General features: G+C 47.3%; 1 protein-coding gene across 3 annotated transcripts in view; it reads right to left on the minus strand.

Annotated features, from left to right (window-relative positions):
* Window positions 1-11,748: 11,748 nt before the first annotated feature.
* cuedc1b (CUE domain containing 1b) overlaps window positions 11,749-14,220 on the minus strand; it is a 93,518-nt gene continuing 91,046 nt past the window's right edge. For all 3 annotated transcript variants that reach the window (XM_078422240.1, XM_078422243.1, XM_078422242.1), the window contains exon 11: window positions 11,749-12,769. In XM_078422240.1, coding sequence (XP_078278366.1) covers window position 12,769 — 1 coding nt within the window. In that variant the 3' untranslated portion in view covers window positions 11,749-12,768. The remainder of the gene's footprint in view (window positions 12,770-14,220) is intronic.

The raw sequence follows: 14,220 nt of genomic DNA on the forward strand, positions 1-14,220 counted from the left end.
CGATGGGCTAAAGGGCCTTTTTCTATGCTTTATCTCTAAACTAAACTAAAACATCAATCAAGGCAAGTTCACCGATATAACCTAGAATGCACCATTTTTATGTAGATACTGTACTGCCACTGAGCATACATAAAACCGTAAATTCTCCAATTCATGTTTAAAATCAGGAAAGGCAACACAGACTGTTAATAATTAATTTGGAGTATAACATAAGTTCATCAGTCTGAAGAAGGGTCAATAGACAATAGACAATAGGTGCAGGAGGAGGCCATTCAGCCCTTCGAGCCAGCACCGCCATTCAATGCGATCATGGCTGATCACTCTCAATCAGTACCCCGTTCCTGCCTTCTCCCCATACCCCCTCACTCCGCTATCCTTAAGAGCTCTATCCAGCTCTCTCTTGAAAGCATCCAACGAACTGGCCTCCACTGCCTTCTGAGGCAGAGAATTCCACACCTTCACCACTCTCTGAAAAAGTTCTTCCTCATCTCCGTTCTAAATGGCCTACCCCTTATTCTTAAACTGTGGCCCCTTGGTCTCAATCGGAAACGTCGCCCATTCCTTCTCTCCAGAGATGCTGCCTGTCCCGCTGAGTTACTCCAGCATTTTGTGTCTACCTTCGATTTAAACCAACATCTGCAGTTCTTTCCTACACATGTTCTTAAGTTGTTGGAGCAGAATTAGACCATTCGGCCCGTCCAGTCTACTCTGTCATTCAATCATGGCTGTTCTATCTCTTCCTCCAAACCCCATTCTCCTGGCTGCTCCCCATAACCCCTGACACCCGTACTAATCAAGAATCTGTCAATCTGGGTTTTAAAAATACCCAATGATTTGGCCTCCACAGCCGTCTGTGGAAAAGAATTCCACAGATACACCAGATTTAGTCTTTCTAACTAAAGAAATTCATCTACATCTTCTTTCTAAATGTATGTTCTTTTATTCTGAGGCTGTGCCCTCTGATCCTGGACTCTCCCACTGGTGGAAACATCCTCTCCACATCCACTCTATCCAGGCCTTTCACTATTAAGTAGTTTCAATGAGGTCCCCCCTCATCCTTCTAAACTCCAGCCAGCAGAGGCCCAGTGCCGACAAACGTTCTTCATACGTTAACCCAATCATTCCTGGGATCATTCTAGTAAACCTCCTCTGGACCCTCTCCAGAGCCAGCACATCCTTCCTCAGATACGGGGCCCCACACTGCTCACATTCTGGCCTGGAGCTCCAAATAGGGAGATACCCCCAACCTGACCTCACTTGGCAGAACAGAATTCCTCAACGGATATCCTAACGTTACAAAAATATTGGATGATATGCAGCTGAATTTCTGAGATGAATCTTGGCAATGAAGCTCTCTGTCGTCAGTGCCAAGATGAGAAAATAGCCTCTTATATGGTCTAATAGTGTCTTCAGCCAGCTTGGCTGAGAAGCCAGAAACATTCAGACATCCCCAGGAGAGGTTAAAAGCCATAAAAATTCAAAGGGTGTGCAGAAAGGTCCAATTCTATTTTGCTTTTATTAGACAATCAATAAAATGTCCTCACTCTGTGCCTTTCTGTGAAACAGGACAAAGATTGTGAACATACCAGGTTTAAAAGGGGCATGGCAAATATATGGGAATAGGTGGCACGGTGGCGCAGCGGTAGAGTTGCTGCCTCACAGCGTCAGAGACCCGGGTTCCATCCCAACCTTGGGTGCTGTTTGTGTGGATTTTGTACGTTCTCCCCGTGACCGTGTGGGTTTTCTCCGGGTGCTCCGGTTACCTCTAACATTCCAAAGACGTGCGGGTTTGTAGGTTCATTGGCCATTTGTAAATTGTCCCCCAGTGTGTAGGGAGCGAATGAGAAAGAGGGACAACATAGAACTAGTGTGAATGGGTGGTCGATGGCCGATGTGGACTCGGTGGGCCGAAGGAACGGTTTCTGTGCTGTATCTCTAAAGTAAACTAAACTAAAGCTAATTGGTGGCCACAGTAGGGTTGCCAACTGTCCCATATTAGCCGGGACATCCCGTATTTTGGGCTAAATTGGTTTGTCCCGTACTGCCCATGTCCTGTATTAGGCCCGGAGGGCGATGTAGGTCCGGACACTGTATGCCTGGACACCGTAGGCCCGGACACTGTAGGCCCGGGGGCCGCTGTAGTCCTGGACACTGTAGGCCCGTGCACCGCCTAACGGAGGTTGCGTAGGAACCCGCCTCCCGCCCCGGGCGGCCACCATTAGTGGAGTGGGAGCACATGGGAGCTGGCTGGTTGAGGTCTCGTGGGCCGTGGGACGGTGATGTCACCCTTTGTCCTGTATTTAGGGGTGAGAATGGAGGGGGGGGTGGGAGGGGGTAGTGTGGGGGAGATCGGGAGGGGGGGTGAGAGTGCTGCACCAATGCAGGAGAGGTTTGGGCCTAACGGGTCCACTTGGTCTAGTGGTTTATATATTTAGCAAAAGTATGCAGCTCTTAATTATTCTTCTCCGCCTCCGTTAGCATTCAGTACAGGCAATCTCGGCAGAGTCGCGGTGAGTGTGGCCTGGGGTTAGAATGGCCTCGCACGGAACTGCAGACGCCGGAAATCTTATTGAAAAAGTGCTGGAGGAACTCAGCGGGTCAGGCAGCATCTCGGGAGAGAAGGAATGGGTGACGTTTTGGGTCAGGACCCTTCTTCAGTCTGGGTGTCGGGGGTAATGGGGAGAAGGCAGGAGAATGGGATTGAGAGGGAAAGATAGATCAACCACGATTGAATGACGGAGTAGACCTGATGGGCCGAATGCCCCAATTCTGCTCCAATAACATATAAACTTGTGAAGAAGGGTCCTGATCCGAAACGTCAACCATCCTTTTTCTCCAGAGAGGCTGCCTGACCCGCTGAGTTATTCCGGCACTTTGCATGTGTGAATGGAATGGCCAGACGGCATTTTGGGTCAGGAACCTTCTTCAGGCTGATTGCAGCAATGGGAGGGAGAAAGCTGGAAAAGTGGTGGGGACATGACAGAGTGATAGGTGGATACAGGTGAAGGGGGGAAGGAGGGGGTTAATTGGTAGATGGATGGACAACAGCTCGAAATGAAAAGGAGATAAAAGGGTGTCAGACAGCCGTGTGGCCTCCTCCACCGCCAGGGTGAGGCCTCGTCCACTGCCAGAGTGAGGCCTCCACCGCCAGAGTGAGACCTCCACCGCCAGAGTGAGACCTCCACCGCCAGAGTGAGGCCTCGTCCACTGCCAGAGTGAGGCCTCGTCCACTGCCAGAGTGAGGCCTCGTCCACTGCCAGAGTGAGGCCACACGCAAATTGGAGGAACAGCACCTCATATTTCGCTTGGGCAGCTTACAGCCCAGTGGTATAAACGTTGACTTCTCTAATTTCAAGTAACTCCTGCATTCCCTCTTTCCCCTCTTCCCCCCTCTCCCACACGTCATCCTACTAGTTCCACTGTTCATATCCTCGTAAACCCTTTGTTATCACCTCTTCTCCAGCCAACAATGGGCCATTGTGGGCTCCACCCTTCCTTGGTCATCTGTTGCCGGCCGTCCTTTGTTCTGGCCTTTTCTTACCTCCTGTTCCCTCCCCTCTATTTTCAGGCTGAAGAGGGTTCCGTCCCAAAATGTCACCATCCTTTTTCTCCAGAGATGCTGCTTGACCCGCTGAGCTAATCCAGCACTTTGTGTCTATCTTTGGTATAAACCAGCATCTGCAGTTCCTTTCTACACAAAGGAGTTGTAGACATTGACCTGGTTGACATGGAGAATCTTCCCTCTGAATTCTGTTTATAAGTCATTTTCCAAGAACATAGTTCCCTGATAGTGTGTACGTATGTGTGCTTGCGTGTGTGTATGTGTATATATATATATGTGTGTGTGTGTGTGTGTGTGTGTGTGTATATATGTATATGTTTATATGTGTGTGTGTGTATATGTATATATATGTGTGTGTATGTATATGTATATATGTGTGTGTGTGTATATATGTATATATGTGTGTGTGTGTGTGTATGTATGTATATGTACATATATATATGTGTGTGTGTGTGTGTGCGTGTGTGTGTGTGTATATATGTATATGTACATATATATATATGTGTGTGTGCGTGTGTGTACCTGTGAGTGCGTGTATATACACACACTGAACTTTGGTTTTTTTCTCTTGTTTATCATATTGTTTACAGTGTACTATGTTTACATATTCTGTTGTGCTGCTGCAAGTAAGAGTTTCATTGTTCTTTCTGGGATACGTGACAATAAAACACTCTTGACTCGTGATCGTGGTGTCACGAGTAGATAGGTTGGTAGGAAGGCGTTTGGTACATTGGCCTTCATCAGTCGGGGCACTGAGTATAGAAGTTGGGACGTTACGTTGCAGTTGTACAAGACGTTGATGTGGCCGCACATGGAGTATAATGTTCAGTTTTGGTCACCCTGCTCCAGAAAGGATGTCATTACACTGGAAAGAGTGCAGAGAAGGTTTACGAGGATGTTGCCAGGACTTTGAGGGCCTGAACTATAGGGAGAGGTTGGGCAGGCTAGGACTTTATTTCTTGGAGCGCAGGAGGATGAGAGGTGAGCTTATAGAGGTTTATAAAATCACGAGGGGAATAGGTAGGCTGAATGCACACAGTCTTTTTACCCCCAGATTGGGGAATCTAGACGTAAAGGAGATCAGTTTAAGGTGAGAGGGGTAAGACTTAATGGGAACCTGAGTGGTAATGTTTTCACACAAAAGGTTGTGGGGATATGGAGTGAGCTGCCAGAGGAGGTAGTTGAGGCAGGTACTATCACGACATTTGAAAGACATTTGGACAGGTACATGGATAGGAAAGAATCAGAAGGATATGGGCCGAGTGCAGGCAGGTGGGACTAATGGAGATGGGGCGTCTTGCTTGTGTGGGCAAGTTCGGCCGAAGGGCCTGTTTCCATGCTGTTTCATGCCAAATTAAGCTTCATTTTTGGTTCAGTTTAGAGATGTGGTATGACAATAGACAATAGACAATAGGTGCAGGAGTAGACCATTCAGCCCTTCGAGCCAGCACCGCCATTCAATGCGATCATGGCTGATCACTCTCAATCAGTACCCCGTTCCTGCCTTATAGACAATAGGTGCAGGAGTAGGCCATTCAGCCCTTCGAGCCAGCACCGCCATTCAATGCGATCATGGCTGATCACTATCAATCAGTACCCCGTTCCTGCCTTCTCCCCATACCCCCTCACTCCGCTATCCTCAAGAGCTCTATCCAGCTCTCTCTTGAAAGCATCCAACGAACTGGCCCCCACTGCCTTCTGAGGCAGAGAATTCCACACCTTCACCACCCTCTGACTGAAAAAGTTCTTCCTCATCTCCGTTCTAAATGGCCTACCCCTTATTCTCAAACTGTGGCCCCTTGTTCTGGACTCCCCCAACATTGGGAACATGTTATCTGCCTCTAATGTGTCCAATCCCCTAATTATCTTATATGTTTCAATAAGATCCCCCCTCATCCTTCTAAATTCCAGTGTATACAAGCCCAATCGCTCCAGCCTTTCAACATACGACAGTCCCGCCATTCCGGGAATTAATCTAGTGAACCTACGCTGCACGCCCTCCATAGCAAGAATATCCTTCCTCAAATTTGGAGACCAAAACTGCACACAGTACTCCAGGTGCGGTCTCACCAGGGCCCGGTACAACTGTAGAAGGACCTCTTTGCTCCTATACTCAACTCCTCTTGTTACGAAGGCCAACATTCCATTGGCTTTCTTCACTGCCTGCTGAACCTGCATGCTTCCTTTCATTGACTGATGCACTAGGACACCCAGATCTCGTTGAACTCCCCCTCCTCCTAACTTGACACCATTCAGATAATAATCTGCCTTTCTATTCTTACTTCCAAAGTGAATAACCTCACACTTATCTACATTAAACTGCATCTGCCATGTATCCGCCCACTCACACAACCTGTCCAGGTCACCCTGCAGCCTTATTGCATCTTCCTCACAATTCACACTACCCCCCAACTTAGTATCATCTGCAAATTTGCTAATGGTACTTTTAATCCCTTCGTCTAAGTCATTAATGTATATCGTAAATAGCTGGGGTCCCAGCACCGAACCTTGCGGTACCCCACTGGTCACTGCCTGCCATTCCGAAAGGGACCCATTTATCCCCACTCTTTGCTTTCTGTCTGTTAACCAATTTTCTATCCATGTCAGTACCCTACCCCCAATACCATGTGCCCTAATTTTGCCCACTAATCTCCTATGTGGGACCTTGTCGAAGGCTTTCTGAAAGTCGAGGTACACCACATCCACTGACTCTCCCTTGTCAATTTTCCTAGTTACATCCTCAAAAAATTCCAGTAGATTTGTCAAGCATGATTTCCCCTTCGTAAATCCATGCTGACTCGGAACGATCCCGTTACTGCTATCCAAATGCTCAGCAATTTCGTCTTTTATAATTGACTCCAGCATTTTCCCCACCACTGATGTCAGACTAACTGGTCTATAATTACCCGTTTTCTCTCTCCCTCCTTTCTTAAAAAGTGGGATAACATTTGCTATTCTCCAATCCACAGGAACTGATCCTGAATCTATAGAACATTGAAAAATGATCTCCAATGCTTCCACTATTTCTAGAGCCACCTCCTTAAGTACTCTGGGATGCAGACCATCAGGCCCTGGGGATTTATCAGCCTTCAGTCCCATCAGTCTACCCAAAACCATTTCCTGCCTAATGTGGATTTCCTTCAGTTCCTCCATCACCCTAGGTTCTCCAGCCCCTAGAACATTTGGGAGATTGTGTGTATCTTCCTCAGTGAAGACAGATCCAAAGTAACGGTTTAACTCGTCTGCCATTTCTTTGTTCCCCATAATAAATTCCCCTGCTTCTGTCTTCAAGGGACCCACATTTGCCTTGACTATTTTTTTCCTCTTCACGTACCTAAAAAAACTTTTGCTATCCTCCTTTATATTATTGGCTAGTTTACCCTCGTACCTCATCTTTTCTCCTCGTATTGCCTTTTTAGTTAACTTTTGTTGCTCTTTAAAAGAGTCCCAATCCTCTGTCTTCCCACTCTTCTTTGCTATGTTATACTTCCTCTCCTTAATTTTTATGCTGTCCCTGACTTCCCTTGTCAGCCACAGGTGTCTCTTACTCCCCTTAGAGTCTTTCCACCTCTTTGGAATAAATTGATCCTGCAACCTCTGCATTATTCCCAGGAATACCTGCCATTGCTGTTCTACCGTCTTCCCTGCTAGGGCCTCCTTCCAATCAATTTTGGCCAGCTCCCGCCTCATGCCTCTGTAATCCCCTTTGCTATACTGTAATACCGACACTTCCGATTTTCCCTTCTGCCTTTCCATTTGCAGAGTAAAACTTATCATGTTGTGATCACTGCCTCCTAATGGCTCTTTTACCTCTAGTCCCCTTATCAGATCAGGATCATTACACAACACTAAATCCAGAATTGCCTTCTCCCTGGTAGGCTCCAGTACAAGCTGTTCTAAGAATCCATCTCGAAGGCACTCTACAAACTCTCTTTCCTGGGGTCCATTTCCAACCTGATTTTCCCAGTCTACCTGCATGTTGAAATCTCCCATAACCACCGTAGCATTACATTTTTGACACGCCAATTTTATCTCCTGATTTAACTTGCACCCTAAGTCGAGGCTACTGTTTGGGGGCCTATAGATAACTCCCATTAGGGTCTTTTTACCCTTACAATTTCTCATTTCTATCCATACTGATTCAACATCTCCTGATTCTATGTCACCCCTTGCAAGGGAATGAATATCATTCCTTACCATCAGAGCAACCCCACCCCCTCTGCCCACCTGTCTGTCTTTTCTATACGTTGTGTACCCCTGAATATTCAGTTCCCAGCCCTGGTCCTCTTGTAGCCATGTCTCAGTGATCCCTACAACATCATACTTGCCCATGACTAACTGAGCCTCAAGCTCATCCACTTTATTTTTTATACTACGCGCATTTAAGTACAACACTTTAACTTCTGTATTTACCTCCCCTCTCACATCGTTCACAATTGGCCCTGCCCTTAATTTCTTTTCCGCTCTAGAACTTCTGTTCCCATTCTTCCGAGAGTCTTTTGCAATATCTCCTGTATTCCCTTTTACCTCATCTTCATATTCACAATTTGTTAACCCCTCCCCCCCACTACTTAGTTTAAAGCCACAGGTGTCACACTAGCGAACCTGCCTGCCAGAATGTTTGTCCCCCTGCTGTTAAGATGCAACCCGTCCCTTTTGTACAAGTCACCCCTATCCCAGAAGAGATCCCAGTGGTCCCCATACCCCCTCACTCCGCTATCCTTAAGAGCTCTATCCAGCTCTCTCTTGAAAGCATCCAACGAACTGGCCTCCACTGCCTTCTGAGGCAGAGAATTCCACACCTTCACCACTCTCTGACTGAAATAGTTCTTCCTCATCTCCGTTCTAAATGGCCTACCCCTTATTCTTAAACGGTGGCCCCTTGTTCTGGACTCCCCCAACATTGGGAACATGTTTCCTGCCTCTAATGTGTCCAATCCCCTAATTATCTTATATGTTTCAATAAGATCCCCCCTCATCCTTCTAAATTCCAGTGTATACAAGCCTAATTGCTCCAGCCTTTCAACATACGACAGTCCTGCCATTCCGGGAATTAACCTAGTGAACCTACGCTGCACGCCCTCAATAGCAAGAATATCCTTCCTCAAATTTGGAGACCAAAACTGCACACAGTACTCCAGGTGCGGTCTCACCAGGGCCCGGTACAACTGTAGAAGGACCTCTTTGCTCCTATACTCAACTCCTCTTGTTATGAAGGCCAACATTCCATTGGCTTTCTTCACTGCCTGCTGTACCTGCATGCTTCCTTTCAGTGACTGATGCACTAGGACACCCAGATCTCGTTGAACATCCCCTCTTCCTAACTTGACACCATTCAGATAATAATCTGCCTTTCTATTCTTACTTCCAAAGTGAATAACCTCACACTTATCTACATTAAACTGCATCTGCCATGTATCCGCCCATTCACACAACCTGTCCAAGTCACCCTGCAGCCTTATTGCATCTTCCTCACAATTCACACTACCCCCCAGCTTAGTATCATCTGCAAATTTGCTAATGGTACTTTTAATCCCTTCATCTAAGTCATTAAACTATCCTGGTATGGAAACAGGCCCATCAGCCCACCGAGTCCACACCGACCATCGATCACCCGTTCACACTCGTTCAATGTTATCCCAATTTTGCATCCAGCCCCGACACACAAGGGACTATTCACCGAGGCCGATTAACCTACAAGCCCGCACGTCTTTTGGGATGTGGGAGGAAACCGGAGCACCCGGAGGAAATCCATGAGGTCACAGGGAGAAGGTGCAAACTCCGCGCACAGACGGCAACCACGATCAGGATGGAACCCGGGTCTCCGGCGCTGTGAGGCAGCAGCTCCACGCCTGCACCAATGTGTGCCACCAATGGGCCACTATCTTACACAAACTGCCCTGCAAAGCAAGGGGGCACCAGACTGGCCTGTGTGCACCCAAGACCAGGATGGTTTTAATTCATCTGAAGAAGGGTCTCGACCCGAAACGTCACCCATTCCTTCTCTCCTGAGATGCTGCCTGACCTGCTGAGTTACTCCAGCATTTTGTGAATAATTAATTCATCCAATGTTATTTTGCGCCGTATACTTGCAATACGGGTACAAAATGGCAGAATTCATCTGGCATTTTACCCAAAACAGCCATTAATTGCCAGCCAGGAGAGGTCTGCACTGGAGGGGGAATTGAAGCCAATTTGGAAATGTGTAATAATGCTTGTTTTTCAGTAATCAGGGATTGATGGTGAAAGGGTTTAGCAGGATACTGACACATTGGCACAGCGGTAGAGCTGCTGCCTCACAGCGCCAGAAACCCGGGTTCCATCCTGACTACGGGTGCTGTACGTTCTCCCCGTGACCTGCGTGGGTTTTCTCTGAGATCTTCGGTTTCCTCCCACACTCAAAAGACGTGCAGGTTTGTAGGTTAATTGGCTGGGTAAATGTACAAATTGGCCCTCGTGGGTATAGGATGGTGTTGATTTGCGGATAATTGCTGGCCCGTGCAGACTCGGTGGGCCGAAGGGCCAATTTCCGTGCTGCATCTCTAAACTAAACTAATCTAAACATCTTCAGCATCGAGGATCTAATCCCACCCATTGCGATCCAAGGGCCATCATTTGCTGGCGTGGTGCCAGATTCCATTATTCCTCACAGAACAAAGGTGGCTTTATTTACTGTCATAGGGGAAGGAATAGTGGGGGCTGATGACGAGTAAACAAGGATGTGGATTGTGCTAATGTGGTGACAGGGAACCGTGGACAAAGCCCAAACACGGAGACAGGGACCGCAGCAGTGACCCAGGTTTCAGGAACGTCATTGATTATGTTCCAGTGAGCACCCATCATTGTGACACAAAACTGGATCGACTGCCAACTAGGTGAGACGTGGATAGTCATTTTATTCAGTAATCAAGACGCAGTTTCATAGGTTTCAGGAGCAGAATTAGGCCATTCGGCCCATCAAGTCCACTCCGCCATTCAATCATGGCTGATCTATCTCTCCCTCTCAACCCCATTCTCCTGCCTTGTTCCCATAACCCCTGACACCCGTACTAATCAAGTTTATTACCTTTCTGTGACCTCCACTTTGTAATCGAGACCTCGTTTTACCGTTGATCAAGTTTCCGTGTAATCTTGTCAGCTGAGAATGTAAGCGTTGTACCAAGGTCGCGCTCAGGAGATCAGCTTCGACTGGTCTCCCGGTGCACACCGGTTTCAATAAATCGCCCGTTACTTCGAACACCAACTCCACAAGGCCTCTCCATGTGCTCCTGCACTGCTGTTAAACGTTTTAAAATCTGCACTTGGCGAGCCATCTCTCTCGTAAATGACTGCACTCGCTGAGTATCCCATTGACATTCACCGTGGCTGGATTGTTAACACAACTTTGCAAAGGCTTTTCAGCTTCCAAATCCTTCAACATTTACCACAACGCCAAATAGCTTCTTGATTTCCGTACATCCTGTAATCCATAATCTAATGTGCTTTTGGCACATTGGCCTTCATCAGTCAGAGTATTGAGTATAGAATTTGGGAGATCATGTTGCAGTTATATAAGACGTTGGTGACACCACATTTAGAGTATTGTGTTCAGTTCTGGGCACCATGTTATAGGAAAGATGTTGTCAAGCTGAAAAGGGTACAGAGAATATTTACAAGGATATTGCCAGGACTAGAGGGTCTGAGCTATAGGGAGAGGTTGAGTAGGCTGGGCCTCTATTCCTTGGAGTGCAGGAGGATGAGGGGTGATCTTATAGAGGTGTATAAAATCACGAGAGGAATAGATCGGGTAGAAGCGCAGAGTTTCTAGCCCACAATAGGGGAATCGAGGACCAGAGGACATAGGTTTAAGGTGAAGGGGAAAAGATTTAATAGGAATCTGAGGGGTAACTTTTTCACACAAAGGGTGGAGGGTGTATGGAACGACCTGCCAGAGGAGGTAGTTGAGGCAGGGACTAATCCAACGTTTAAGAAACAGTTAGACGGGTACAGGGATAGGACAGGTTTGGAGAGATATGGACCAAACATGGGCAGGTGGGACTAGTGTAGCTAGTTGAGCGGTGTGAGCAGGTTGGGCGGAAGGGCCTGTTTCCACACTGTATCACTCTATGACTCTCTCACTAGAAAAAATGGAATAAAGGAAAATAATCCCAATAATTACAAGAGGAATATTTATGTAATTTTTATGCATTCTGGTCTGTCACGTACAGTACAACATTAGGCACATCGAAACTGAGAAGACATAGTTTGACAATTATAATCACTGAATTAGAGAATTAATATATTGTTGAATCAGTCCATATGAAATACAAGTCAATGCCTGCAGAAGGCCTTTGCTATCAAAATATATTGGAATACAAGGTTACAGTTAAAAACTAGTCCCATCTCTCTAATGGTGCTCTGCCCATTGTAAGTCACGGTCTAGGTCAAGAGAACTGCAAGGTCAACATCTAAAATAAAAAGCACAAAGTGCTGGAGTAACACAGCGGGTCAGGCAACATCTCTGGAGAACATGGATGGTGACAAGGCGATGTTTCGGGCTGGGATCGAGCTCTTAAAGATAGTCATGGGGTATGGGGGGAGGGCAGGAACGGGGTACTGATTGTGAATGATCAGCCATGATCACAGTGAATGGTGGTGCTGGCTCAAAGGGCCGAATGGCCTACTCCTGCACCTATTGTTTATTGTCTATTGACCCTTCTTCAGATTGATTGTGGGGGAGGGGGGCGGGACAAAGTCTGGTGAGTGATGGGTGGATATAGGCGAGCGGGGTTTTTGACGGGCAGAGCGGGTTGGCCAAAGGCTAGAGATGAAAGGACAAAAAGTGTAAGATCAGGAGAGAAGAGGCAAGAAATGTGGCGCCAGACCCGCTGAGTTACTCCAGCACTTTGGGTCTTTTTTTTATATAGTAAACCTGCATCTGCAATTCCTTGCGTCCCAGGTCTAGACTAAAATGTAGATCTAGCATCAGGGAACAGCAAGGTTAAAGAAGTGCAAATGCACCCCAGACCCTGGACTTACAATGGCGGCGACCTGCATCTCTCCCTCCCCACCCCCACCCATTTAATTGTGTCTCAATCATTGCAGAAAAAGTGATTAAAAAGCAGACGAAGGGATATACATTAACTGCCACCAGCTTCATCTGTTAAGACTAATTGTCCTTTTTTGTGTAAGCACTGAACGGCTCCTGCGGTCCAAGGCTGTCAGGATCTGTGGCGGGAAGGAACACAAAGTGCAGTTAAACAATTCAGACAAGGCCCAGTCCAATTCACTTTGACCCTTCCCTGAAGCAAAATCACAGCAATTCATTCTGGGGCAACGGTGGCGCAGCGGCAGAGTTGCTGCCTTACAGCGCCAGAGACCCGGGTTCCATCCCGACCACGGGTGCTGTCTGTACGTTCCTCCCATGACCTGTGTGGGTTTTCTCCGAGATCTTCGGTTTCCTCTCACGTTCCACAGACGTAAAGGTTTGTAGGTTAATTGGCTCGGTTATAAATGTTAAATTGTCACTAGTGTGTGTAGGATAGAACTAGCGTAGGTGTGACCACTGGTCGGTGTGGACTCGGTGGGCCGAAGGGCCTGTCTCCACGCTGTATCTCTACATTAAACTAAATTAATGATGTGCAGAGAGATCTTGGGGTCCAAGTTCATATCTCCCTGAAAGTGGCAACACAAGTGGAGAGATGATGACGAAAGGACAGAGAGCTGAGAGTGGGTGTGCTTGCTTTCATAGTTCATAGGTAGGGGCATTGAGTATAAGAGTCAGGAAATCACGATCCCCCCTCTCTCTCTACCCCCTCTCTCTCTCCCTCTCCCCCTCTCTCTCTCCCCCTTCTCTCTCTCTCTCTCTCCCTCTCTCCCCCTTCTCTCTCTCTCTCTCCCCCTTCTCTCCCTCTCTCCCCCCCTCTCATAGGATTGTGGTTAGGCCGCATTTGCAGTATTGCGTGCAGTTCTGGCAGTCCCCATTATTGGAAGGGTGTGGGGCTTTTGAGAGGGGGCCGAGGAGGTTTACCAGAATGCTGCTGGGATTAGAGGGCATTGGCCACAGGGAGAGGTTGGAGAGACTTGTATTGTGTTCTCTGAAATGCCGGGGGTTGTGGGGACACCTGACAGAAGTATGTACGATTATGAGAGGCACAGATAGGGTAGACAGTCAGAACCTTTCTCCCAGGATTGAAAAATCACATTCAAGATGTCACCACTTTAAGGTGAGAGGCGCAAATTTTAAAGATGTGTGGGGCGTTTTTGGGGCAAGGGTGGTGAGTGTCTGGAACGTGTAGCCAGGGATAGTTGGGGAGGGATACCATGGTGGTGCTTAAGAGAGGTTTGGATCGGCACGTGAAGATTGATTTTTTTTCCCTTCCATCACAGTGAGGAATGAGGAGGAGGCACTGTGGTGGATGTCCATGTTAATTGCATTTTGTGTGTCTTGTTGCTTTTTATTGGTATGATGATTGTACGGAAAATCAAATTCCTCGTATGTTGCAAGACATACTTGGCTAATAAAGTATGATTATGATATGCAGGGAATTGAGGGATATGGATCATGTGCAGGCCGGTAAGAGTTGGTCTTGACATCATGTTCGACACAGACATTGCGGGCCGAAGGGCCTGTTCTTGTGCTGAACTGCTCTATGTTCTGGTGGCACAGTGGTGCACCG

The sequence above is a fragment of the Rhinoraja longicauda genome, chromosome 26 (assembly GCF_053455715.1).
Source record: "Rhinoraja longicauda isolate Sanriku21f chromosome 26, sRhiLon1.1, whole genome shotgun sequence".
Classification (NCBI taxonomy): domain Eukaryota; kingdom Metazoa; phylum Chordata; class Chondrichthyes; order Rajiformes; family Arhynchobatidae; genus Rhinoraja; species Rhinoraja longicauda.